General features: G+C 37.4%; 2 protein-coding genes across 2 annotated transcripts; one reads left to right on the top strand and one right to left on the bottom strand.

Annotated features, from left to right (window-relative positions):
• Window positions 1–697: 697 nt before the first annotated feature.
• Window positions 698–3,339, bottom strand: LOC137723490 (U-box domain-containing protein 16-like). Its single transcript, XM_068462683.1, has one exon. It carries the CDS (start codon window positions 2,879–2,881, stop codon window positions 821–823), a length of 2,061 nt encoding a protein of 686 aa, XP_068318784.1. The 5' UTR covers window positions 2,882–3,339; the 3' UTR covers window positions 698–820.
• Window positions 3,340–22,738: 19,399 nt separating this feature from the next.
• Window positions 22,739–24,420, top strand: LOC137722673 (CBL-interacting serine/threonine-protein kinase 14). The gene has a single exon (XM_068461731.1). It carries the CDS (start codon window positions 22,920–22,922, stop codon window positions 24,225–24,227), a length of 1,308 nt encoding a protein of 435 aa, XP_068317832.1. The 5' UTR covers window positions 22,739–22,919; the 3' UTR covers window positions 24,228–24,420.
• The last annotated feature ends 2,004 nt before the right edge of the window (window positions 24,421–26,424 follow it).

Genomic DNA, 26,424 nt, shown 5'->3' with positions numbered 1-26,424 from the left:
TTCTACAATGTGCCAAAATATGGATTAGTGTACCATGTGCAGTACAAATATGCAAATCATATACAAATATCGAACTAATATATCATGTATTCAACATACTAAAAACTTAATTTTAACACCCACCACAAAGCTAAACCCTAAAAAACACCCACACGATTTTAGTGGAAATGCTAGACAAAGAAGCAAATCTGCAACAACACCATAAAAAGGGGCAATGAAAGATTCATACAACTGAACCTTCGGGTTTAAAATGAAAAATGCAGCACTCATAACTCAGCATTTAAAAGTAATGATTTCCCAATGTCACATAAGGGCAATGTAGGAAAAATTGAATCAAGAAAACCATCCAAACAAATAAAAGCTGATGTGGATAATGTATGTTGACATGGACGTAGAGTCAAAGGACTATAAACAATATTTAATCTTGCATAAAGACATTTTTCTAACTATAAATTTATCCAAAGGATTAAAATCACATTTTCTATAAACATAATTATAATCTGATACCATATTTTAATACTAATTCTGGATAAGTAAATGCATGCGCATTGGGTACTGACATCTTACACGCATTAAGAGAAGAGACGTCGTGAAGATGGCAAAACAAATGCGCAAGGGATATTGACATATTTCTCAAATCAAGAGGAGATATGGTGAGGATATATAGCCAAGAATGTATTGGGTTGCGTGTATAATCTATACGAAAGAATGAATAAGATTTTTTTTCATCTAAACTTTCAACAAATCGAAACAAAGAAAACGAAAATCTCTATACACAATTACAATCAAATTCAACGAAATTAGTGACGGCTAAATTTAATCAGATTGCCACTATTGTCGCTGTTGTCGATGTACTCACATGATTCACCGTTGAATATCCCACCTCCGCAACCTCACTACCCAAACCCGCAGCCCATCTCCTCAGAATCCTCAACAGCGACGCTGCCTTCCGCCTTGCCCTCACCGTCCCCACCCCCATCAATCCCCATATCACCCTCTCAATCTCCGGCATTGATGCCAATTCCGCCACCATTTCCGATCCCCCTTTTCGACAAATTGTCACCAGCGTCGCCGCCGCGCTCTCCCTCGCCCTGTCCGACCCTTCTCTCAACACACTTACCAATTTCCTCATCGCGCCGTACGCCGCGGCAACGGCCACTAGTCCGCCGCTTCTCACCACAATTTCCAACACAGTCACCGCCTCCTCCGGCAACCCCTCCATCACTTGCAAGGTCGTCTCCACCACCCCACCTTCCACCAATCTCGCCACTGCCTCCCTCTCTCCCGCCAAATTCAATATCGCCACCATGGCGTCCTTTTTAAAGCATCCGTGCTCGGGTCCATCCCTCGCCAGCTCCACCAACCCGTTTATGACGCGTGTCTTCCTCCCCAGTCTCTTCCTGTACCCGTGCACACCTGATAAACTGAATATCGTAGCCGCCGCATTCCCCTTCGCCTCCCACGTGGCCCCCGACCTCAGCACCTCGATGATGCCGTTAAGAGCTCCGTCCGTCTCCATGATCCGCGTTTTGTTCGCTTCCAAAAGAGAAAGGTTTAGAATCGTCGTCACAGCGTTAACCTGCAGGTTCGGACGGGCCCCACCGACGTCCGCGCCCAGGTACCGTACGAGCAAAGGAATAGCCCCAGCTTCCGCAATGCAGGCGCGACAGTCGGCGTCCGTCTTCGCCAGACTCCGGAGCTCGTAAACGACGCCGTTCGCCGCCTCCATGGACTGAGACACCGAAAGCTTATTGACCAGAAACGACGCCGTCATTCTAGTAGCTTCGAGCGCGGCCTTGTTCTTTTTGATGGCGTTGACCAGCCCCTTATTAGTCTCCGCGGTTTCGAAAGGGATTTTCTGCTGGCGGCACCACATGGCGATGAGATTTTTCAACGCGCGGTTGGGGATGAGCTCAGTGTGGCCCAGGGTCTGACCTGTTTTGGGACACGTGTTGTGACCCGCTTCGATCCACAGCTTGATGGACTCACGATCGTACGTCTGCCCGGTCGCCACGGTGACCGGGTCCCGCATTAGCTCCAAACTGATCGGGCACCGGAAATCCGCCGGGAAACTTAATTCCGACGCCGATTTAAGGCGGATTAGGTCCGATGCCGGCGGGGATGCTCCGAATAACACGCACTTACCGTAGCGAACGAGTCCGACGAGGGCAACGAGCTGCGACTTGGATTTCTCCTCCGTCTGGTTCTGGAACTCTTCCTGGAGGCTCTTAAGCTCCTCTCTGCAGTCCGAAGCATCGCGAATTCCCAATTGCGTGAAAATATCGGAGAGCTTGGAGTGGTCGGGAACGATCTCGCTCCTGAGGCGGTCGAGTATGGAGCAGACCTCGAGGCGCAGGCCGTCGTCTCTTGGATCGACGAACGACTTCGTGGTGCTGCGGGAGCACTGGGTGCGGAGGAGGGAGACGACCTCTTCTACGTCGTCGTTTAATCGTAGCTCCTTGACGGGGAGGATGTCGAGTAAGGTGAAGAGGTCGAGGGTGAGCTCGTGGAAGCTGTTCGCTAGAGACTCGGTCTGGAGGAGGAGCCACATCCGGCTGCCGTTGGAGGAGTCTTCGAGAAGGGTCTGGATCCTCTGGAGCAGGATGTAGAGCTCCTGGAAGCAGAGGATGGCGGAGTGGGAGAAGACGGCGGTGGAGCTGCGGATGATGTCTTCGAAGAAGATGGAGAGGAGGGTTGACCTGCGGATCACGGAGAGGGAGGTGCGGCGCAGGAGGAACTGGAGCGGCTCGAGGGAGGAGATTTCTTGGGAGAGATGGTGGAGGGAGCGGAGGAGGGTCTGGTCGGAGAGCTTGGGCGATATGAAGGCCCCCGCCGAGGGCTGGCGTTTTCGCGGTGGAAATGCTTGCGGAGATATTGCCATGAACAAATCAAATGAATGAATCAATGAAGCAGTAGATTGTTTATCGATGATAAAAAAAAAGATAGGAAAATAGGAAAAAGATAAGGTGTGGTTATATGGGGGAAAATGGACATGGTATTTGACTGTATTTGGATATATTGGTGAAGTTGATAAGCAATGGAGTTGAAAGGGTAGGAAGCAGGTCTTTGTGATGAGAGAGAGAGAGAGAGAGAGAGAGAGAGAGATAGAGATAGAGGAGAGAGAGAATATTATTTAGTTATGGTATCGTCGGATGGACAACAAAGATGCGGCCAAAGTTGGAGGGCGGGGAGGAACTGAAGCCGTTGGATGATTGGATACAGTCCACAAAATATAACCAAAACCAAATTGATAAGATGTGGTCTTCTGTTTTGAAAGTTTTAACTGCCGCCCGCCACTGCACGGTATTTGAACTCTCGTCTAGAAGAGGCTAAAGAGCTTGGTTTGTCTAGGAGCTAGTAACAAACCCACTTTGGGATAATAGCCCATGTATTTCTTTTGAAAAAGTAAAATTTACGACATATGATTTCATGTCTTCAAATGTAAGTCGTTCGTTACAAGAAAACAACTTTAATAAAACGAGTTTACAGTTACGTGATATTTCCACTTAATAGTGTAATGTCATATAGAGAAGTGTACATGTGACATTGTATTATTGGTTGAAAATGTTACGATAACAGTAAAATGATTTCGTGTAAATCCTTTTCTCCCATTCATGGCTTCGCCATTGCAAATCTACAACGCATCCCCAATGATTTAACCACATAAATGTGCCTAATGCAGGTTTCACAACATGTAAACGACGACTCACGGTCATCCACAATGACTAAAAGTTAATGGCTCATAGTCGCACTTAATTAGGCAAATAATTTTGGCGTTGTTTTACAAAGGGTAACAACTTGTATGCAGCCGTCTTTCCACCGTCCACAGTATCCAAACTTAATAGCTTACTATTTAATATTAGGGTCCGTGAAAAAAACAAAAGAGGAGAAGCCCTAAACTGACTATATCCTTTGCATGGATGAACTGGTAAGCATTCATCCGATATGGGATGACATGGCATCGCATCGGAAGGCGACGGTAGGTGGAGAGTTGTTAGTGGACTTGGCTTTCCATCGTCATCCACATGCCATCTGCCGATCAAAAGAGTAATAAGATAACAACAACAACAATAATAAAATAATGTAATATTCTCACTGTAATTGCATCATTTCATTTGCTTCCCACTTTTCTTATTTAAGTTGGAAATCGGTTGGCAAAGGCTTTTCCTTGTCCCCGACGTCATGGGGTTTGATATAAGCCTTCATATATAAGTTTGTCCATAAAAGAAGAACAGTGCTAGGAAGATGATGCTGGGCTGACTGAAAAGAAACGAAATCAAATGATAGGTAGGTGCAAAAAAGAAAAAAAAATGATGGGCAAAGTTCACTGTTTCTGAGTGCGAGGAGAGACCATAAAATCTCGAAAAAGTATGTTCTAGTCTTCTAAACATTCCCACCTAGCACCGCCTAAACCCGCCTAGGTAGTGGTGGATCCAGGATTTTAAACTTGGGCGGTCCCAATAATAAAGGTAAAAAAATTTATAAATAAAAATAAAATTGAAAAGTTAAATATAATACATTTCATTCAAAAATCATGTGCAAGACAACATTACAAACTATAAAATCCTAATTCAAACTTCCACAACGAGGTTATATAGTCTGAAAATGTTCCATGATAGCTTCATTACCAATACATGAAAAAACATCTTTCTCAACGTAAACAACTAAGCTGTCACTCAATCATTGATCTCCCATTTTGTTGCGAAGTGGACCCTTAATGATATTCATAGCGGAAAATGCCCTCTCCACTGAAGCAGTTGCAATTGGTAAAACCAAAACCAACTAAACAAGCAAATATACATATGCAAATGTTCGATGAAACCCTTTCTCCATCATTTTCTTAGCAAGCTCATTTAATCCCCCGCAATTGAGAAAAATCATTATCATAACGCACAAAATGAATGTAAATATCAAGTTGATCTTGAAGTGCCGATCTATCTCGATCTGTAAATATCAAGTTGATCTTGAGCTCGAACTACCTGAACAAGTAAATGGTGCTATTGGTTTTGGCTTGAAAAATCTTTCCATATTTCTTATTTCTTATTTCTAAACTACACATTTAACCAAAAACACAAAGCAAATACCAATCAACCAATAAACAAAAACTCCATCTAAATTTCAATTATAAAATGAGTATACAAACATAAAACATATCAACAATCATATCAATAATAGACTAAAAATCTCCACCAATATCTAATATAATTTAATTGAGATTATATTAGAATACCAAAAAACTTACTTGAATTTTGAACCAAATAGTGGTGGCTTGGAGAATTGAAACAAGTGGAGGTGTGATATTGGAGTAATGTAATTATAATATGGGATTGGGTTGGATTAGAAATTTAAGGTTTTGGGTGAATATAAGAAAGATGGGGATTAGGGGGAAAAGCAGAGGAACGGAATGGGGGAAAGGAAAGGGAAGGGACTCTTGGGAATGAGCCCATGTGGGGCTAGGCATATGGAATCAAGGACAATTGACAAACGGCACCGGCACCATTTGTCTCATTAGTTTTTAACAAAAAATAATAATAAACAAATTGGCCAAAACATTGCGTTTTGGACCAACTTTTTAAAAAACCGTGTTTTCTTTCTTCTCCCCCGCAGCCCCGCTGCATAGACCTCGTGTTCTCGTCGAGGGGTCCCCTGGAAAATTTCTAGCAGCATTTTAGGATTGCTAAGGGGTCCTGGGACCTCCCAAGTCCCTCTGTGGATCCGCCTCTGCGCCTAGGCACCCACCTAGTTGCGACTCTCACTTCAATAGAAAATCAATCTCCTTTATTTTGCATTTTAATTTTTTAATAAAATGTAAGAAGCTTGCTGAATACTTGGACGAACGCTCATTATATGCTTGTTCTCCATGTTTTCAATATGTTCTAATACTTTATAATTTATATATCATTTTATTTTGCAATTTATGTATCCAATATAATTACTTGTGTCTTTTAAGTATAAACAAACATTTATTTATACAATATATAATAAATTTACTTAAAATCGCCTAATCCGCCTAGGCCCCCACCTAAGCCCCGCCTAGCCGTCTAAGTGTTAGACCCCAACCCGCCACCCGACTAGCGCCTAGGGTCTTTTAGAACCTTGGTTCTAGTACCACCCTACAGTTGCAAAGAACTAGAAAACGAAGTTGAACAATCTCACAAGAGAAAGACACAAAATGAGATAGAACTCTCTATGAATATTTCATACGTCCCATTCTCCTGCCTTCCAACAAGAAGTGAGTTTTACAACCATTTTGTAACATATATTTAGAAATGAAACAAACAATAAACTTAAAGTGAAACTGAAATTATATAATTAAATTAATCTGATCATCCAAAAACACCTTGGCTTTTTTCTTCTTCAAAAGACTACATGTTTATACATATTTGGCGTACTACACATACAACAAGTGATGCATATAATCAATATTTAATAAAATAAATTTATTAATTGACATAACATGTACACATCACTTGCCATATCAGATGGTACAAAACGTAATCTTCTTTAGAAAAGCAAGATATTGATTTCAATGAATTGATTGTTGCTTTATCTCTAATTACAAGTCACATTTCTAGTTTAATTTTAAGGTTCTTTTGTATAAATAGTTGGAGATGGAAACAATGTATTAAAGTTGCAAAAGCAACAAAAGATGGTAGGGTTAAGATCATAAGATACTTTGAGTTTTAAAACCCTAGCCTAATTCAAGACAAAAGCAACAGACAAGATTATGATTTTACTTGATAATATGGTTTGATGGTTTTTGAGTACAATTTCTTACGGTGTTTAAATACTCACATCAAGCCTTATCTTCAAGACAAAAATAAAATAGCGAATCATCAAAATCCTAAAAGCTGTTTTCTTAAAATACATATTTAGAAAGTCCAGTGTTTGATTCACTATCACCGTATTTTCTCGGTTTATGTTCTTTCCTCTGTTTTTGTACCTTGTTTTCTATTTCATGTTTCAAGAGAGTAAGATTTATGTCCATCTTCCTCCTCTCCTCATCTTTTCTTGTATTTTTTTTTTCCCGTTTTCTGAATAGTATAGTTTATGTCCTTTTGCATATGTGTGATTTATCGTTTTCTCAATAAAACTCCGTCGAAGAACCCCCGAGGTTTTCTAAAAAAAGAAAAACAGAAAATTAAAATAGGTATTGGACTAGCAAATTTCGTCAAATTGCCATAATAATAAAACCTTTAAGATACTTATTTGTGTCGGCGTCTCCTTGCAACGAAGAATTACACAAAATATGACCCTAATCGGACATTGAATACCCCCAACTTTAGAATTCTTACAAGTCGTTTTTCTCAGACATGCGCATGTCGAGTTGTTGCACAATTCCGCCCACGAGCTGTTTCCACATCATGCATGCTACGTACATACTTTATTTTGATGTATTGGTGCACCGAATTTTTTCGTGCTCGTCTTTATCAACCAAAACCTGAAAAGATTATTCCCAAAACCAGACTCACTAAAATCCTATTATTTCTTTGTTTTTTGTACCAAACAGCTCATCTCACATGCACAATTTGCACACGTGTCTAAAAGGAATACGCGCTCTGTGACCTTCGTTCTACGTTCTCTCTACGAGCACGAGCTAGATGCCGTGTTACCGACATCATATTGGATAAACTAATTTAATTAGTCAACTACTTAATACGTGATTAGATTAAGAACTCGTTTGGATGTACTTTAAAAATGATTGAAATCGTTTTTGGGGAAAATATTTTTGGAACAATCTTTAGTAAAAATATAAGTAATTCCTGGAAAAACACTTAAATTGCTTCCTGGAATACGTACATAACTGATACTTATTGCATAAAGTACTTCAAGTGCTTTTGGAACCTAAAAATATTTTCTCTAAAAGTACTTTCAGTCATTTAAAAAGTACATCCAAATGAACCCTAATATGGTTGTTTTGGTTCGTCTCAACCACCTTAATCATATTGGTGATTGAAAGAAGGGCAAACCTGCCCTCTAAACTGAGCTCCACGTCTACTACTTGGCCCTCAACAATTATTAATATTATCCAGAAACACTTAAAAAATCAGATCGCAATAGAAAAGAAAAAAAAAATCACTTGTCAATTGGTATATGTTAGCTCCGGGCATTGGAAATGCAAACAACAATTGAAGTAGTTTACTTACTTTAAACTTGAAGTAATAAGAAAACATAGAATACGGATGAGTTACTTCACCAAGGGAGAATAGGTCCCTTATTTTGGAAGGTGCAATCTTTGAAATAACTTTTAAGTAAGATTGTTCTGAGAAGCTTTCCCAGCAAATAATTAGTACTTCCCACCTCAGAGCTTAACCCCGATATTTTCAGGCTAAGCTCTACCTGGATTAATTCGTTTTTTAAGTGTTTTTAACTATAAACTGGAGTGTTTGATAATACTTCTTCATGAACACTCCAATTAATACATGCGTGGTTGTTTTAGCCCTATTCTCCTTGATGAATATTTTACTTGCTATATCTTGACACACTTTTGTTAAACGGATCAACTATATTTTCCTTTGATTCAACATAATCAATGAAAAATATTACACCGTAGAGCAAATTTTTAATATTATTGTGCATTCGTCTTATATGTCGTGGCTTTCTATTATACAATTTATTCTTTGTTTTTACCCTCTTGTTCCTTTTCTTCTGACTAGGGAATTTCTCTTTCATGTTTCTCCTTCAATGACGTGAGCCTTGGCTTCCATAGATGAAGCCACACCAACCTTCTCACTCTTCCTTTTATCTCCTTCAATACGAAGTCTCACAACCAATTCCTCCATGGTCATCTCCTTATGATTGTGTTTCAGATGGTTTTTGAAGTCTTTCCATCCATGTGGCAATTTTCCTATGACAGCAGCCACATGAAAATTAGAGAGAAAGTGGATTGGAGGTTTAAAAGTGGATTGGAGGTTTAAAGTTGTTTATTTAGAATTGTAGGCCTTGATGTGAGAGAGAGAGAGAGAGAGAGAGAGAGAGTTTATTCAGAATTTCATACTTTGGGAGCATGGTGGAGCCATGGAGAGAGTTTATTCAGAATTTCATACTTTGGGAGCATGGTGGAGCCATGGCAGATGGATGAAGGACGATGGGGATAGAAAATGGCTGTTTGGATGTGTGTTAACAAAGTAAAGGGGTGATTAGGGCTGTTTCTATTCGAACTCACGGTTTTTTCCATTAAAACTCCAACAAGTAACACTTGGCGTCCGTGGGTTTTGAGCTACATGTAACCAATTGGTTCGGCTGCCCCCAACACATCAGCACTTTGAAGCCATCGACAACACACGACATGACACTGCCAACTGCCGAGTTTGGTTAATTACAAGGGCCAGCTGTGTTTTATATTAAGTAGGCACTCAATATTCAATCAGAGCCAGTGTTTTGGACAATACAATGAGCTAATCAGATCTATAAAAACCAATAGTAAGATAAAGACTCTGCTTCAAATACAAGAGCATCAAAATAGAACCAATATTTGGAACCGCAGAGAAACTGTCATAACTCAGTGTTAATTGGTTACCCGTCTAATCAATATCTCTAATGAGTAACTTACATGACACGAGTACGTCGTTATTGTGTGTTCTATATCACTAAAATAACGCCGCGTAGAGAGAAACTGACACATGCATTGTATCATTCACACATGATATCACAGTAGTAGTGCACCGTTGTCATGAAAATCCTCCTTAAGTAGAGCCATTTATGGTTTGTTATCCACCTATTAGGTAATGCGTCCTAACCTGAGAGCTTAGAGCATACTTAATTTAATCTCAGTTTAAAAATGATGAGGTCACAAACTCAACTTATGATCCATCATGACACTGATTGCTCTCTAGTCTCTACTTGGTTGCAAGTTTACGCCACAACACTCCGTATCTGATCATGATCGCAAGCAGTAATCAATCTGCTAGCATTGGAAAAAAAATTTTAAAAACTAAATTTGGTTCATGCTACACTTCAGTTGCTTCATATACAAGTGACACTTTTTGTTCTTGATTAGTCAAGACACGACAGACAGCTTACCATTTACCATTTCTCATATTGGGGAGCATGATTGATGAGTTCCCAAAACAATGTGAGCATCTCCAAAATGTTCAAAGTTGTGAATTCTCACAACCTAAAATCGACAGAATAAAATCTAAAGTTGAACCAACCCAATTCAATTGGGATGTGTAAGTTTAGATTGATAATTCTGGCCTTTTTGAATTTAAATAGTATCCCAGAGTTGGCCCAAATGATATATTGGTAACAAATACTTAGCAGGCCCAAGCAATATATGCAAGTGCCCACAACATTCAATATGTTTATACACGTTTTTTATATTACAAAAAAAAAAAAAAAAAAAAAAAAAAAAAAGAAGAAGAAAAAAAGAAAGAGAGAGCTATTATCTCATCATGCATTCATTCCTCTTGTAACAGGGATGCAAGATGTACTGGAGTGCTAATTTTGAAGACTAGACAATAATCAATTAGCAAATGCTAACCGTGTTACACAACGAAATTGAAATATTAGGTTTGGGAAGCCAATTTATTATCCACTACAAGGTTTGATTTGCGATAAATATGTCGAACTCGAGTAGCAGGCAAGCAGCCATTAATATATATATATATATATATATATATTTTTTTTTTTTTTGTTGCATGAAGCGATAAAATGATTTTATTAATAAAAACTAAACGATTACAATGGATGACAAATGAGTACAACTTCTTTAGTGGCTACCAACAAAACTTTCAATTTGTTCATAAACTAGAAGAGAAATTTGCAGTCATTCCCTTTTCCTTGGTACAAAATCTGCAAACTTCTCTTCCTTTAGAACATGTTCTTTCTGTTTATTAATCCCACTAGCCCACAACTGCCAACCTTAAAAGTTAAATCTAACTTCTTAAAAAATAGTAATAGTGGGATCGTTTTGGGATTTATGGTTTTTGGAACTATAGTCAACTTCTTAATCAAATCGCAAGTTGAAGTTGTAAAGATTAGAATACAAGAAGAGACAATAGCAGAGTTGAATGGACTTTTAAGCTGAGCATTACTTAGTTGTGCAGTTATACACCGTAAGTGCTCAAATACCATATTTAAGCAGCATTCAACTTAAAATTTTCTGAGTCTATTATTTATTGTGATAGATCAATATTAAGAGTGATTGTGTTCTTGGTGATTGTACTTTTGTGCTTGTGATTGTCTTTTACGGGTTTATTTTTGTTTGTTTAATTGTGCAAATTCACTTCAAATCAATTTGTTAGTCACCCGAGAAATGTATCCAATAACACTCTTGTATTATTTGTGATAATTAATAAATACCACTTTTTTCTTGTAATAAAAAAAAATAAAAATAAAAATAAAAACTCTAAATGTTTATGCTAGATGCATGTATATATTTAGGGTCTTGGTCCACCTAATTGTGAGTGTTGGATGCTTTATTAATTATTACTTAATTAATATATCTATATGTGTACGAACTACCTAATAGTGATGCTAACACGTGTTTAATAAAGTTGTATCTCTACATATGGGATCTTGTACACACAATGTAGGTGTTTGAGTTGGATATATAAACTCCAATATATTCATGTGCTCTATAGAAAATTTGGAATTAAGGTTGAGTCTCGGGCGGCTAGGGGGATTTAGATAAATTTTTTGTATATATTGTAAATAAATGCATACTGACACTTACAAAAAAATTATACTTATATGAAATCCATGAATAAGATAATAATAGAATGATAAAATGCAAAAGGAGTATCCAACAAGTCCAAAATTCAAAAACACATTAAGCTTAGATGCCATATAACCATAGTAAGGAGTATTGTAGGAAAACACATGTACAATAAGTTCACAATTTTAAACCACTTAGACTTAGATAGGATTTTTTTTTTAATTTCATTAAAAAAAACCGCCTAGGGCCGCCTAGAGCCCAACCGATTTGTAAGAAAACGTCTTGGGTCACCACCGCCCAGCGCCTAGGCGGTCATCTAGGCCCTTTTTTAGAACATTGGTTGTTACACATAATGACTATTTCTGAATAGATAACAGTTTGATATATATGTTACACTTTTGTATGCATGTCAAATTATGATATATAATTTAAAAATAAAATTAAAAAAAAAAACTATTTATATACAATAAGCCAAGCGACTTCCGCGTGCGAATCTAACCAATCTCTTTCAATTGTTGCATTTCATTTCAACTATTACTTCACAAATGCTACATAAAGGAAAAAAAAAAAAAAAACACCCTAATTGTAGTCTATATAAAGTATCGAAGAATCAAGGCTGGTTTGGTATTGCTGTGCTTTGAAAAAAAAAAGTTGTTTCTGCTGTGCTGTGAGAATAAGCAGCTGTGAAATAAAGCAGCAGAGTGTTTGGTAAATTTTTTTGTAAAAGTGCTTTTGAAAAAAAAAAAAAAACAGTATTATAGTGTTTGGTAAACTTTTATGTAAAACAGATGTGAAAAAAAATCGATTTTTCAAAGCTGGATTTTGCAGCTTCTTGTTTTTGGCTTTTTTCATCCAAAACTGTGAAAAAAAACTGAAGCTGAATGTTTACCAAACACAAAAACAGCTCCTAACTTTTTTTTATACCAACTTTTTTTCAGAATCACCTCAGTACCAAATCAGACCTCGGTCAGTCACCACAAGGTTATTATATTTCAGTCAACCCTAAACATATGATGCCGTAAATATATTTAACCAAAAAGTCATGGCAAATTGCCGAAAGAAACTTGTACCATAATCTGAAAAGTTCTAATGGATGTCAATCATTGCCTAGGCTGCAGTAGCAGGTAATATACAAATAAGGCAAAAAGCTATCGCAAAATCATTAAAAAAATCGCCAGTTTAGGCCAATTTTAAACGTTGAGTAAAAGCAGTCGAATTTGAAAACCCTTTACTTGTAGCCACTTCCCGAAGCTTGTAGAAGAAAAATTCAAGCATAGAAAGCGTACAAGTGAAAGAAAAAAAATAAGGAAATCCATAACACGGATTTGCCATTTGGTTGCGCGCGTGTGCGGGGAAAGAAAACGTCCCAAATGGAGGCAGATTGTTGCCCTCCTAATATGATGCTCTGCTCATGCCATCTAATTTTGTGCGGTCACGGTTAAGTTATGTCAATATTTTATATTGATTTTTTATAGAGATAATAAGACAAAAAGCAATAGGATTATAAAATGTTGACGTGGTTTAACTGTGACCGCACAAATAGGAGGGCATAGAGAGGGCACGATAACAGGAGGGCAGACAATCTGCCTCTGTCCCAAATAGCCTTTTATTACATGAATATTTGAATGGGACAGAACACTGCACCGATTTGCCGTGTTCTCTTATTGCGTGAATGTTGAAGAATCAGGATCCTCTCCTGATCTAAGGATGAGAATCCTCCTGACCAAGAAATGTGGGTCGTTGGATGAAAATCCAACGGTTATAATTATTATAACTTTAAAGGGACCCTCTGTTTGTAGCCGTTGGATTTTCATCCAACGGCCCACACTCCTTGGTCAGGAGGATCCTCATCCTTAGATCAGGAGAAGATCCTGATCCAATGTTGAACACCAACGTGAATAAGAGTCTGCAAATTTACAGTACTGTTTGATATGTCAAAAATAAAACCGTGTAAAAAGACTAATTAAGAATTAGCGAATTGGATAATTCGCATGAGTACCACTCATGTCAAAGTCTCACATTTGGGGCAATTCATGCCTTTGTTCGTCTCAACCCTCACATTTTCATATTTAACAAACACACGGAGCCAAACCCACCCCGGGGGCCCCAAGGAAAGCTATCTTTGGTCACCACCATGGCAATAAGCACTACTAGAAATTGTCATTTGCCCGACTAAAGTTTGGTGATGAACATGAACTCGTTGGGTAACGTTAGTTTGCCCGACGAAAATAAAAATTTTGTCAGATAAAAGTGATTAACATTTTAAATTTTTTTCAAAGACTTTAGGCGACGAAGTATTTTAACGAGCAAAGTTTTCACGCCAAGGTGAATAATTGACATGTATTATGCTAAATTTTGCTCGACAGACAAACAAATACGTCGTCGAGCAACCCCAATTCATTAAATTAAGTGAAAATTGATATTAAATTTACATAATTAAATTAAACTAAAACTAAAAGAAATATTTAAAAGTTTGTTCAACGAATACTTTTGTCGAGCATGTATTATGCATTTTTTTTTTTAATTTCTTGTCCGACAACTATTTTAGGGGGCAAAAAAAAATTTATTTTCTTTTTTTTGGAAACCCGATGAAATGATGTCGTCAGCCAAATTAAATTTGTCAGGCTAAGTTGATCAACGCACTTCGCTCGACAAAATATTTTCGTCAAATAAATGAGATTTGCCCAACAGAGTTTTACAATTTGTCGGGCAAAGGTTTCAGCTACAACCTTTGCCTGACTAATTTTGCCCGACGAAATTCTATCGGCCAAAACCTTATTTCACTCGAAGAAATCCTTTCTCCCGGAATGGAATTTTATTTGGTAGTGAAACCCACATAAACATAAAGTTAGCGTCAAATTAAATTACTTAAAGATATATTATTGTTTAGAGTATTCGCATTGAGGTTCTATAATCCAAAGTGTCTACTTTTTTTTTTTTTTTTTTTTTAGTACATCGATATATTTGACACTAGGGGGAGATGGAGTTCGGCTAAGCCACACAATTTGAATCTACCACGAGATTTGAATCTACCACCAGACCGTAGTACTGAGTAGTCAAACCGTCTAATTTTTAAATCACCATCTAAGAATCATTCGTACATAAAATCGTTGAAATTCATAACCGTTTAACTATATGATCATCATCATGAACGTTTATTTTATGTGTTTTGTGTCTATTTATTATGTAATTGTTTGTTAAGTAAATGACACTAGATTTAAGTGATTTTCTTAAGATGTCTTTGAATGAGATAGTAAAAATATTTAGATTAAGAAGAAACGAGATCCATTAATTAGACGCATGGTTACGAGAGCATCATAGGCAATATAAATCGCGTTCTCTTCTAAACAACAAAGAACAACCCTCCTTCACTGAGAGCAAATACAGCAAGCAAACAGAACCCCGATATGAGAATTTGACGTGGGAAGTTTCTAACGAATTCCTTCCAAGCCAACATTTACTTGTAAATATATAGCCACCAGCAGACTCCAATTTCAAATTTTCAGGAAGATAAGGACTTGAAATTATGGCATCACCACAATTATAAGTGCATTTTTCTTCTAATTATAGAAAGTTTGTAGTGCAAAATGAGAATTTTAAGTACCAATAACAATTTCTTTTTTGTAATCATACATAAAACTAGTTTTTACACCTATTATTCCTAGGCAACACTTATTTCGTCGTTAACATTTGTTGGGGAGAGTAATGTTAGGTAGGTTAAATTTTTGGACTAAAATTGAAAATTATGCGATGTATCACCAATAGAAAATAAACACGTAAATCAACACTTAAGTACTAATTCAATCGTCAATCACGTATTTAGTTTATAAAATTTAGTCTAAATAATTGATATCACTAACATTACTCCTATTGAAAATTATGAATAAACAATTCAAATCAAACAATAAATAGATTTTTTGTCGATAACATCTATGTTTTGAATTTTGAACCAAACACATTTATTAATCCATACCAATTGTCAAATAATTAGCAACAGTCCAACATATTATGAATAGGATAAAACCTGTGCTTCTACAACTATACTTCATTATTTCACATATAATTGTTCTATATTTCATTTAATATAGAACAATTATATGTGAAAAAGAAATATAGAACAATTGTCAAATAATTATCCTAGTTTTCTTTATAGTAATGTTAGGAAGAACACATTTTTGTATGATATTAGTAAACCACATGATGTGACAAATGATTCATACAATTAACATCCCATAAGATAAATTCATTAATTGACATGACACGTACATGACACATACACATCACTTGCCACATCAGATGAGACATTAATATAACTGGTGCCCTTAGCATTTTTCTTTCTCTTGTATGACTTCACTATTTATAGGAAAGAAATCCCTTTAGTCGTTTGTTAGCAGGCCAATGCTATAGGCACTTGACTTGTGAAGCAGAGGGTGGTGCAGTCTATTCCTCATGCTACATTTACAATAGTCGTTCGGCTTGCATATTTAGTCCTCATGAGTGCAGTGCGGATTCAAGATTTTAGTATGAGGTGGTCCTAACTTTAAAGCTTCAAAAAAAAAAAAAATTAGACCAAAATAACATTAAAAAAAATGACAAAGTCACTATCTATCTATCAAAAAAAAAAAAAAAAAATTGTTGTCTTGAAGTATAACTACATAATGTGTAACTCTTACCGTGAATGCGAGACTATCAAAACTCTTACCGAAATAACATTAAAAAAAATGACAAAGTCACTATCTATCTATCAAAAAAAAAAAAAAATTTGTTGTCTTGAAGTATAACTACATAATGTGTAACTCTTACCGTTAATACAAAGACAAACACTATGTTGATCACTTGAGTGACAAGTCCTCACAACATGCACTAATAAATAAACTAGGCACCCCAAGAAAAACTTGCAAAACTAAACTCTAATTAGGGTTTTGGGATCGAAGAGAATAATGGAAGACGTATGCAAACTAGAGTCCAAACCCAAATGCCAACAAAGATTATAGGTCCACTGGGCAGCAGTCAACAATAAGCATAGAGGAGGAGGGTAAATTTAATGTTTTTTATTGGTTGGAAGAGTTGAGGAATCTCAAAGGCAAAACAAAATGATTACTTGAATGAGATTAGGACTCCCTTGATATAATCTTTCCCTTTTTCAAAGTCTAAATTGATTTTTCGTCTGGCGGACTCGGCGAAGCTCCTGAAAAAAGGAGCTTCTTTGTCCTGTTTTATTTAACTCGGCCAGCTTTCTACAGCTTTGGTTTCAGGAAAGTAGGGAGTCAGAGCTTTCCGTCATTCAGCAGTGGAATAGTTCCATGGTATTGATCATCCAACCATTGATTGGAATTTCTATCGTGATAAACCGTGATTTAAGAGTTCCTTACTCACAAGTAGTATGGAAATAAGATCTTTTTTTAATATAAATATCGCTTAACCGTTAACTAATACAGAAATAGACATAGTCAAGAAGGAGTGGCGCTTTGGTTATCGGCGAACGCTTCCAAAGGCGACCTTCTTGAGTTTACAGCTGTTTCCTAGATTGAAGTAGCCTTTCGTCGCCCTACCAAATGAAAGAAGTCACTATCAAACAACCCCCCCCAACTAGTCGTATGGGGTGGGGTGTTTGTGGTAAGCTGCCTTGGATATGAGGAATTCCTTTTAGGTCCTTAAAATTTGATCCAACAGCTAAAATTATTATAATTTTTAAAGGGGCTTTCTGTTTGTAATCGTTGGATCAAATTTCAAGGACCCAGATTTAATGATTGTGTGGATTTGGTGGAAGAGATCCAGATAGGATCTCTTCCCGATTTTTACTTTGAATTGGGTCCCACCTCAGCCACCAGTGTGTATAGATTGAAGAACCTCACAGGAACCAAATCCCCTCCAGACCCAAATATACTGAGCCTACTGAGCAAAGGATTCGGGTCGTTGAAATTTGATCAAACAACTACAATTATTATAACTTTTAAAGGGCCCCTTATTTGTAGTCGTTGGATCAAAATTCAACGAGCCAGATCCCTTATTCAGCAAGCTCAATTTTATTGGGTCCGGATGGGATCGGTTCTTACTTCACGTGAAGGTTAAACCAAAGAGATGTGATCGGATGTCCAATCACAAAAAAAAATGCAGCCATTGTTGCTCTGCTCCTTCACCACAACCAAGATTTGGGTGGTCCTTGGAGGTTTTCATAGCCACTTTTCTGAGCCCTTAGATGGTTCTAGGACCGCATTGGTCCCTTAAGGTCATCTTTAACCCGAATGGGTCCAAAGAGCCAGAGGACAAAAAATAGCTCGAAAACTGTCTCCAACTGAGAGCCTGGCCAAATGGCTCGTGGGCCCTACTGGACAAAAAGGGCCAAAGGACCAACCGACTAGCCTAAATGAGCCAGCCAGACCGCTGGCTAGCCCAATTTCATTTTTTTTTTTCTTTTTGTTCTTTTCCATTTGCCCAACCCACCTTAAGGTTTAGGGCTTACGTTTTTTTTTATTTTTTATTTTTTTGTCCCAGCCTATTTTTTGTTTTTAATGCCCATCCCACTTTTCTTTTCTTTTTTGGATTTTTTTTTTTTTTAATTTCTAATTTTTTCCTAAACCATTTCTCACATATTTTTCACTATTCCATACTATCTTACCTCATTTTATTTCAATTCTTCACATTCCATACTATAGCCCTTTGGCCCTCGGTTAGAGACGGTTTTTTGTGACAGGGTTAAAACGAGCCCTATGACCCTATGGGCCTTTAGCCTTCGGTTGGAGATGGTAAGAAATATGGCCATGTACTGTTCATTAAAATATTAATTTCATGGAAAGCCAAAGGACTAAAATAAGTCATCTAACCAGCCTTCGGTTGGAGATGGTAAGAAATATGGCCATGTACTGTTCATTAAAATATTAATTTCATGGAAAGCCAAAGGACTAAAATAAGTCATCTAACCAGCCTTCGGTTGGAGATGGCCTAATAGATCCGCCTCTACATGAGTGTTATCATCCATGTTGGTTAGATGTGAGTCTTCTATGTTTGGGAAATTGCCTTTGTATTTATGATTAAGGTTATAATTGTGGAGTTATAGTGAGTATTTTGATATGTTGACCTCTTATTTCTTTTCCATCGATCATTCTTTGGTTCTTTCACGGTAAAATTTGTTCTGAAATCAACGTTTGATATGTATATCAAACGTATATGTAAGTTCTTGAGCATTCTTAATAAAATTTCTTTTCAACTAAAAAAAAAAAATCCAAACTCACACGTTAAATTGTGAATAACTAATAATTGTATCAAGCTAAGCTGGTGAGGCTCGCATCACGTAAACCCCATCTACAATAATTCAACATATCTACAAACACATGGGCATATGCATTTCCAACATTTGAAGCAACTTATTTCTAATACATCGTTTTCAACATATAATTATCCATGATCCCATCGTACTATAAATAATTTAATAATTCATGACAATTGTAATCAACTAATTATTTGTTAATTTTTATTATGCATTATGCATCACGTCCACATAATCATATGGTTCTCTTTCTATGACAATTCATGCAAACAGACATGTGAATTAGTTACTCACAAAAGAGACTACAACTTTACAATCCACATAATCATCTGGTTCGCTTTCTTCCAATGTGAAAACCCACAATAGATGTGAAATTTCATCAAATTTTCACAGAAATTTACTTGCTTCTGCTATTTTTGGGTACTTCACTTCAAATCTGGATTCTCTCCCCCCATCTTCCCTTCCCCTTCTATTTGAACTCTCAAGATTAAGCCACATCATCATCTTGTTTTACCTTTTCTGTAGAGAGAGAGAGAGAGAAGAAGAGGAATCAGAGAGAGGAGGGGAAAAGGGAGGAGAGAGAATTCAAATCTTCTCAATGTTCAGTGGTGGATGTATTAAGGAACTAGGGTGGTCCCGGTAGTCCGAATAAGTGGTTGTGAAGACTTGCGAGGACCACCCAAATTTGGATAGGTTTTGCTTTTGCAAATGATTAATGAAGGAGAATAAGACCTTTTTTTTTTTTTTTTAAGAGTTGACCAAAACGACGTCGTTTTGAGTCAAGTTATTTAAAACAAAATAATTAAAAATAAGTCTTCTTATAAGGCCACGTGAGGGAGATCATTTTTAATTAAAAAATTAATAAAGACAACCTTTATTTAGTGCTTTTATATTAGGATCACTCGATGTTAGAATCATAAATCCTCTATTGTCAATGTTCTCGTCACTTTTAAATTGATAGGACGCGAGTGTAGATAGAGAGATGGGAAACAGCCAACAACAAATAGGTAAATTGCTAACAAATAGCTAGGGTGTCATGTTAAGTGATTCCCTTATTGGATTTAGTGTTTAAACATGTTCATAGTTCAGTCATTAGGTTAAGCCAGCTTAATCTTCTATTAGTGAGCTTGTTTGCAATTAATTTATCAGTACTTTAACTTTTCTACGTTCTGGATTAATGTATATGCAAAGGTTAAGTGGGAGAAATCAATGATAGAGTGCTAAACCCTTACAAATTGGTTATATATCTGGGTGTTTATGTATACCACGATTCATGAAAGTGATTTTCGCACTTTTTTTCTTCTGTGATGCATCTCATCTTCTTCTTTTTTTCCCTAAGTATTTTGAATTAAACATGGGGACCAGTGCACAAGGAAAATACGACAATGTAAATTCACTTTACCTACAAATAATTGTACTCTTTCAACAGTAGAATATTTATTTTTTTGTCTTTTATACTAAATTTAGAATGTGATTATTGTGATTTATGATATCCCCCTATTCTTGATTTGGCTTAGAGTTCATGTTCACTTTATGATAACCTTTATGATAAAGGGAGATCTTATGAGTATCATTTACATCATCCGGTGGGAAATGAAAGCATTGATATAATAAAATATTGATACTACAAATAAAGTTGAGGTTTCATTATAAAATCAATTAGTAATATGAAGAGTAACTCAAATATATAAGCACATGCGAGGTCTCTTATTTCCCTAACGTGGGTTTGATACTCTTAACACTTCCTCTCACGTGTACTGAATTTTCAAATCTAGCACGTAGATAACACAAATCGAGTAACGTTGAGCATGTGTGGCTCTTGAGCTTCACATGCGGGACAACTAGCTTTGGTACAATGAAAAAAGTTAAGGTTTTACCATAAAACTAATTGGTAATATGAAGAGAAACTCAACTTACTTATAGACGGAATTAAAATATCTTATTCTATCAATATGAGATTTATTCTTAATAGGTTTACTCTGCCACACATAGTGTGTCATGACTCGTGTTTTACATTTGAGTCAAAATGTGGGAGAAATCAGACCTAACCAATTAAAGGTGCAGTTGGAGCAGTGAGATTTGAGCTCCTTGATCCACTCTCATTTCTTTCACATGCAAATTTTCATTCATGCATGCACGGACCACTTTGCTGTTTTTTTAACGTTTTCATATTGCAAGTGTTTCACATGTAATCAGTGAAGGTTATGATCAAAAGTTAATTAAATTAGTCTTTCCGATTAGATGGGATGATCCTGTATGTAATCTTTTCAATACCAATCTCGACAGATGGACAAAGGCGGATTTGGATCCTGAAGGTGAGGATCCTTCTGACCAAGAAGTGTGGGCCGTTGGATGTAATCTTTTCAATACCAATCTCAACAGATGGACAAAGGCAGATTTGGATCCTCTCATGAACCCAAGGTGAGGATCATTCTGACCAAGGAGTGTAGGTCGTTGGGTGAAAATTCAACGGCTATAATTATTATAATTTTAAAAGGACCTCTTGTTTGTAATCGTTGGATTTTCATCCAACGGCCCACACTCCTTAGTTAGGGGGATCTTCACCTTGGGCTCAGGAGAAGATCCAAATCCGACAAAGGCACATGGAATAGTTAAAGTTCAACCACTTTTTCCTTTCTTTCTCAATAAGCCTAAATCCTAACAAAAAGAAACTAAAGTAAAACATAATCCCAACAACGTCCGCTACTGGGAGATGTGACAAGAAAAAAGCGATTGATTGAAATAAATTGGATAAAGAGAACATGATAAACTCAAGTTAATTAACCAGTTCATGAAAGAAAATATACGAGATTAAGTATTAGGCATTTCGCAGTAGTTGGAATGAGTTTGATCGCCATACATAAAAACCAAACAACTTAAAGTTTGATTCCTTTACCAAAATTGCCAAAATAATGCGAGTATGCAAAAATTGAGTTATTTGTATTATTTGTGGAAAGCCTCTACTTTTTGTCATTCCCACTCTCCTATCAATTATTTACATTTGTTTTAAATAATTGGAGAGATGTTTTACTGTGCCGAGAACATGTTCTGGCATATCAAGTATAACATACTTGAAAAGAAAAAGTTTTCAATATTTAGTGTACCAGATCATGTTTCTAGCACACTGAAAAACTTCTCAAATAATTGATCATTCATTGTATGAAAATTACCATCATAAAACTCAAGAATTGGGATCATATTGTTAAGGCCACTTGTTACTTGATTACCACGACTGAATGAAGAAGTAAAAGCAATTTTTTTATAAATGAGAACAATTGATAGTAAGCCACGTTCGTTAGATTAGATTGAAATATTTGTATACCATATAATTTATATTACTATTAGATTGGAATATTCGTCTTTAAGAACTAGAAAGGCATATTTTATAATTTCACAGTTAAAAAAAAAAATAGAATGTTCTTATGGATCTAATTTATACCTTCTGGGTAGTTACAGAACACGCGCTACACGGTTCAATGCAAGAAAATTATATCAAAACTCTGCGTAAAGCAGGGCGTTTACACTCGCCGTCGGATAAACGCGCGACTAGTGTCAGATTCAAATACTCGGTCAGCAAATCACATATCAGCGGTCAACGATTAGGGAACACCGTACGCAAGTTACACCATATGAAAGAAAACACGAGGAAACCGCTTCCGCGAAGAAACCTTGACACGTGGGAGTTTCCACCAAAAAAAAAAAAACTGGACACGTGGGTGGTCGCAATTGGTTTCCACGTCGGACACCTGGACATGTGAACCCCAACCACTTTAAATAGCTCGAACAATTGCAATCGACAGAGCGATCCTGTTTCGAAAAAATTACAATTGTTTTTTCCGAACTAAAAATCCGTTTTGGAACTTCGTCTGTTTCGAATCCAAACTACGCCGTTGAGATTTTGTCGGGAAATCGTTTCGGAGCTCGATTTAGGCCCCGAATGCGAGGGGAGTAATTGGGATTATTTTTTTGTAGTCTCCGAAAAATTCGGGAGCCATGCCGGAGATCGAGGTCGTTGCCGATAACAGCTACGGCTCCAGCGCCGGCGAGGTCAACCTATTCGGGAAGTACGAGGTCGGGAGGCTTCTGGGCTGCGGGGCTTTCGCGAAGGTGTACCACGCTCGGAATGTCCACACGGGGCAGAGCGTGGCGATCAAGGCCGTCAGCAAGCAGAAGGTCGTGAAGGACGGGTTCACGGCTCACGTTAAGCGGGAGATCTCTATCATGCGCCGGCTGCGCCACCCGCATATCGTGAAGCTGTTCGAGGTTTTAGCGACGAAGACCAAGATCTATTTCATCATGGAGTTCGCAAAAGGCGGAGAGCTCTTTGCAAAGATCTCGAAGGGCCGGTTCAGCGAGGATCTCAGCCGTCGGTACTTCCAGCAGCTGATCTCCGCCGTCGGATACTGCCACTCGCGGGGAGTGTTCCACCGTGATTTGAAACCTGAGAATCTGCTCCTCGACGAGAACTGGAATTTGAAAGTCTCGGACTTCGGGCTCAGCGCCGTGACGGAGCAGGTCCGGCCCGACGGTCTCCTCTACACGCTTTGCGGGACTCCTGCGTACGTGGCGCCGGAGATTCTCGAGAAGAAGGGGTACGACGGCGCGAAGATCGACATCTGGTCGTGCGGCATCGTTTTGTTCGTGCTTAACGCCGGTTACCTGCCGTTTAACGACCCGAATCTCATGGTGATGTACCGGAAAATTTACAAGGGAGATTATCGGGTCCCCAAATGGACGTCGCCCGATCTGAAGCGCCTGATATCTCGGCTTCTCGACACGAACTCCGAGACGCGGATAACCGTTGACGAGATTTTGAAGGACCCGTGGTTCGCGAAGGGGTACCAGGAGATTAAATTCCACTTCGAGGACTTTGACTTGAAGGACATGCGGGATGGGGACAGCGACGAGACGTCGTCGTTGAATGCGTTTGATTTGATTTCGTTCTCGTCGGGGTTCGATATATCGGGTTTGTTTAGCAAGTCCGGGATATCGGACTGCGGGGAGCGGTTCGTGTCTGCGGAGACGCCGGAGAGGATAATGGAGAAGGTGGAGGAGGTGGCTAGGGCGGGGGACGTGGCGGTGACGGAGAAGAAGAGCTGGGGGGCGAAACTGGCGGGGCAGAATGGGAATTTTGTTGTAATGATTGGGATTTACCGGTTAACGGAGAAGCTGGTTGTGGTGGAGTTGAAATTAAGGCAAAGGGAAGCTGAATGCGGGCCGCAAATATGGAAAGATAAGCTGAGGCCGGAGCTGAGCTGTTTGATGTACCGACCGGAAGAGCCAGTCGCCGGTGACTGTTAGCACCCAGAAACCAGAAGAAAGCAAGCGAATATATAATTAATATTTTGAGGTACATTAAAAATTAAATGGTCGAAAAAAAAATGAGGAACAACATAATGTCAGTGCCCGGGTTTCTTGTATTTTTGTTTTTGCCCGGAATATAATTCAAAATCTCAAAAAGAAACAAAGGAAGTTCCTTATATTCTTCTGTATATATGATTTTTTTTCTTTTTCTTTTCGTTCTTTTTTGTTTTTTTTTTTTCAATAAATGCAGTGATTAAAAATTATTGATGCAAACGTTATCCGTTCTGGCATTGTTCTCTGGCATGTTCATGATTTCAGTTATCAAATCTATGGTAAGTTGTAGGGAATATCAATAGCCCAAAATGATAAGGCCAGAGAAGGTGTTGCACTTTTTGGATGTTTAATATTTAATAATTTTTTTCTAAACACTAATATGATTAGGATAATGTAGTTGTAACCGATTATTAAATTCAATTGGTTCAGAAAAGTCTAATAGAAAGATGAATTATTTCAATCGATACAGAATTGAAACAGGGTTCGTATCTTAGATAGTGTACTCATTGTTAAACAAAGATTACTTGTATGTGTTCCACTTCGATTCTAACGGGAGAGTAGGGACGTTCTTTATGTTCGTGATTTGTTAACTTAATCGTGGTTGTTGGGGTTTATGATTATCTTTACACAAATTTCTTTTGAGAAATGAAAACTGAGAACCGAAAAACCAAATGAACATAAGCTTGTTTGATTCCACATAATATCTTGAGGTGCAATTCTATGTTTTTTTATTTTTTATTATTATTTTGTAATTGTTTTTTGTTGCAAGTTCTATGTGGGGAAGGAGATGTCATAATTAACCACTTGATCCATTTTTGCAAAGTGTTTTAAGAGAAAATCCCATTATTACAAAGAGTATTGCTTATAGTGGTAGCATGTGAAGTACTTTATCAATCTACCTGAAAGGTACAAGGAACTCAGATATCCTCACCGATTTAACATTATTCATCCATCTACCAATATCCACGAGAGTCCCATCGACTTAGCTCAAACAGAGTAAATTGGCAAAGTCTTGTTTAACAAACCATGTTATTGCAAGAAGCGAGCAGCTCAAATTATTAAGAACATTCATTTGTACACTTGAAGTTGTATATGACGGTCTCTCTTTTCTCATTATCATTAAATCGAAACATGTTATCCAATTAAACACGGAATTGCGGGAGATATATGAATGATTAAGAACATTCATCTGGGTACTGAAAGTCATATATATGTATGACCAATTTCTTTTTTTTTTTTAGTATCGCTTGTATCGTAATATCTTATCATACTAAAAATCCATGTGGGATCGTGGGGAAATATGAATGTGAAGATTGGTCGGTACAGGTTGATAAAAGTTGCAGTTAGTGTCCTATCTTTAACAAGTCAGACTCGAACTTTACTCACACTTCACTCACGTAAATATTCTACGTACCTGCTCTGGCTGCCAGCAGATAATGATACTCCAATAACACACCAGCTCCTCAGAATTATTTTTTCAGATCAGATTTGATTTTTTTTTTTAATTTTTTATCTGAGGTACTGTTTGCTTATAAACGTAACAGCAGAGCAAAGGATATACAATGAGATCAAGGGTGTGAACCCTTTTTATTTTTTTTATTAATTTTCTTTTTGTCACTTCCAAACCGTACGGAGGCAGTTGCAGGGGTGGTGGCCGTTGATGGGGGTTACAGATCCACCATCCAATCATCGATCATGAATAAACAAAGGCAAGAATGGGTCCATATTATACACCGCATTATGAAACTTTCTTAATCAATATTTTTTATGCAACAAATGGTCCACCATACTGTCATCTGCATGCATGATTGCATATTATTCGACCTTTAGCATCACTATTACGTAGATTTGTTAACGGTTCGGTTTGAGAACGAAAATTCTATATTCATTCTCATAATCACGAAAATTAATCATATCCATAACCGTTAATTAACCATCGGATATTATCCATAACCATACCCATCGGATAACAGCTTCCTTATCGGTTAACGGTTATACCCATCTTCATCAATACCAAAATTATATTCGTTCAATTAACGCATGATAATTTAATAAATATTAATTTCATCATTAAATATTTGATGTATAAAATGATTTAATGAATGGATCTTATGAAACATAAAAATTAAAGTTAAACATT

The sequence above is a fragment of the Pyrus communis genome, chromosome 17 (genome assembly GCF_963583255.1).
Source record: "Pyrus communis chromosome 17, drPyrComm1.1, whole genome shotgun sequence".
In the NCBI taxonomy this organism is placed as follows: Eukaryota; Viridiplantae; Streptophyta; class Magnoliopsida; order Rosales; family Rosaceae; genus Pyrus; species Pyrus communis.
Note: the sequence above shows the minus strand (reverse complement) of the source record. Positions and strands in the feature narration are given on the sequence as shown.

What these genes read in the sequence shown, in the direction of transcription:
- LOC137722673 (XM_068461731.1), top strand. Translation starts at nt 22,920, where the DNA reads ATGCCGGAGATCGAGGTCGTTGCCGATAACAGCTACGGCTCCAGCGCC.
- LOC137723490 (XM_068462683.1), bottom strand. Translation starts at nt 2,881, where the DNA reads ATGGCAATATCTCCGCAAGCATTTCCACCGCGAAAACGCCAGCCCTCG.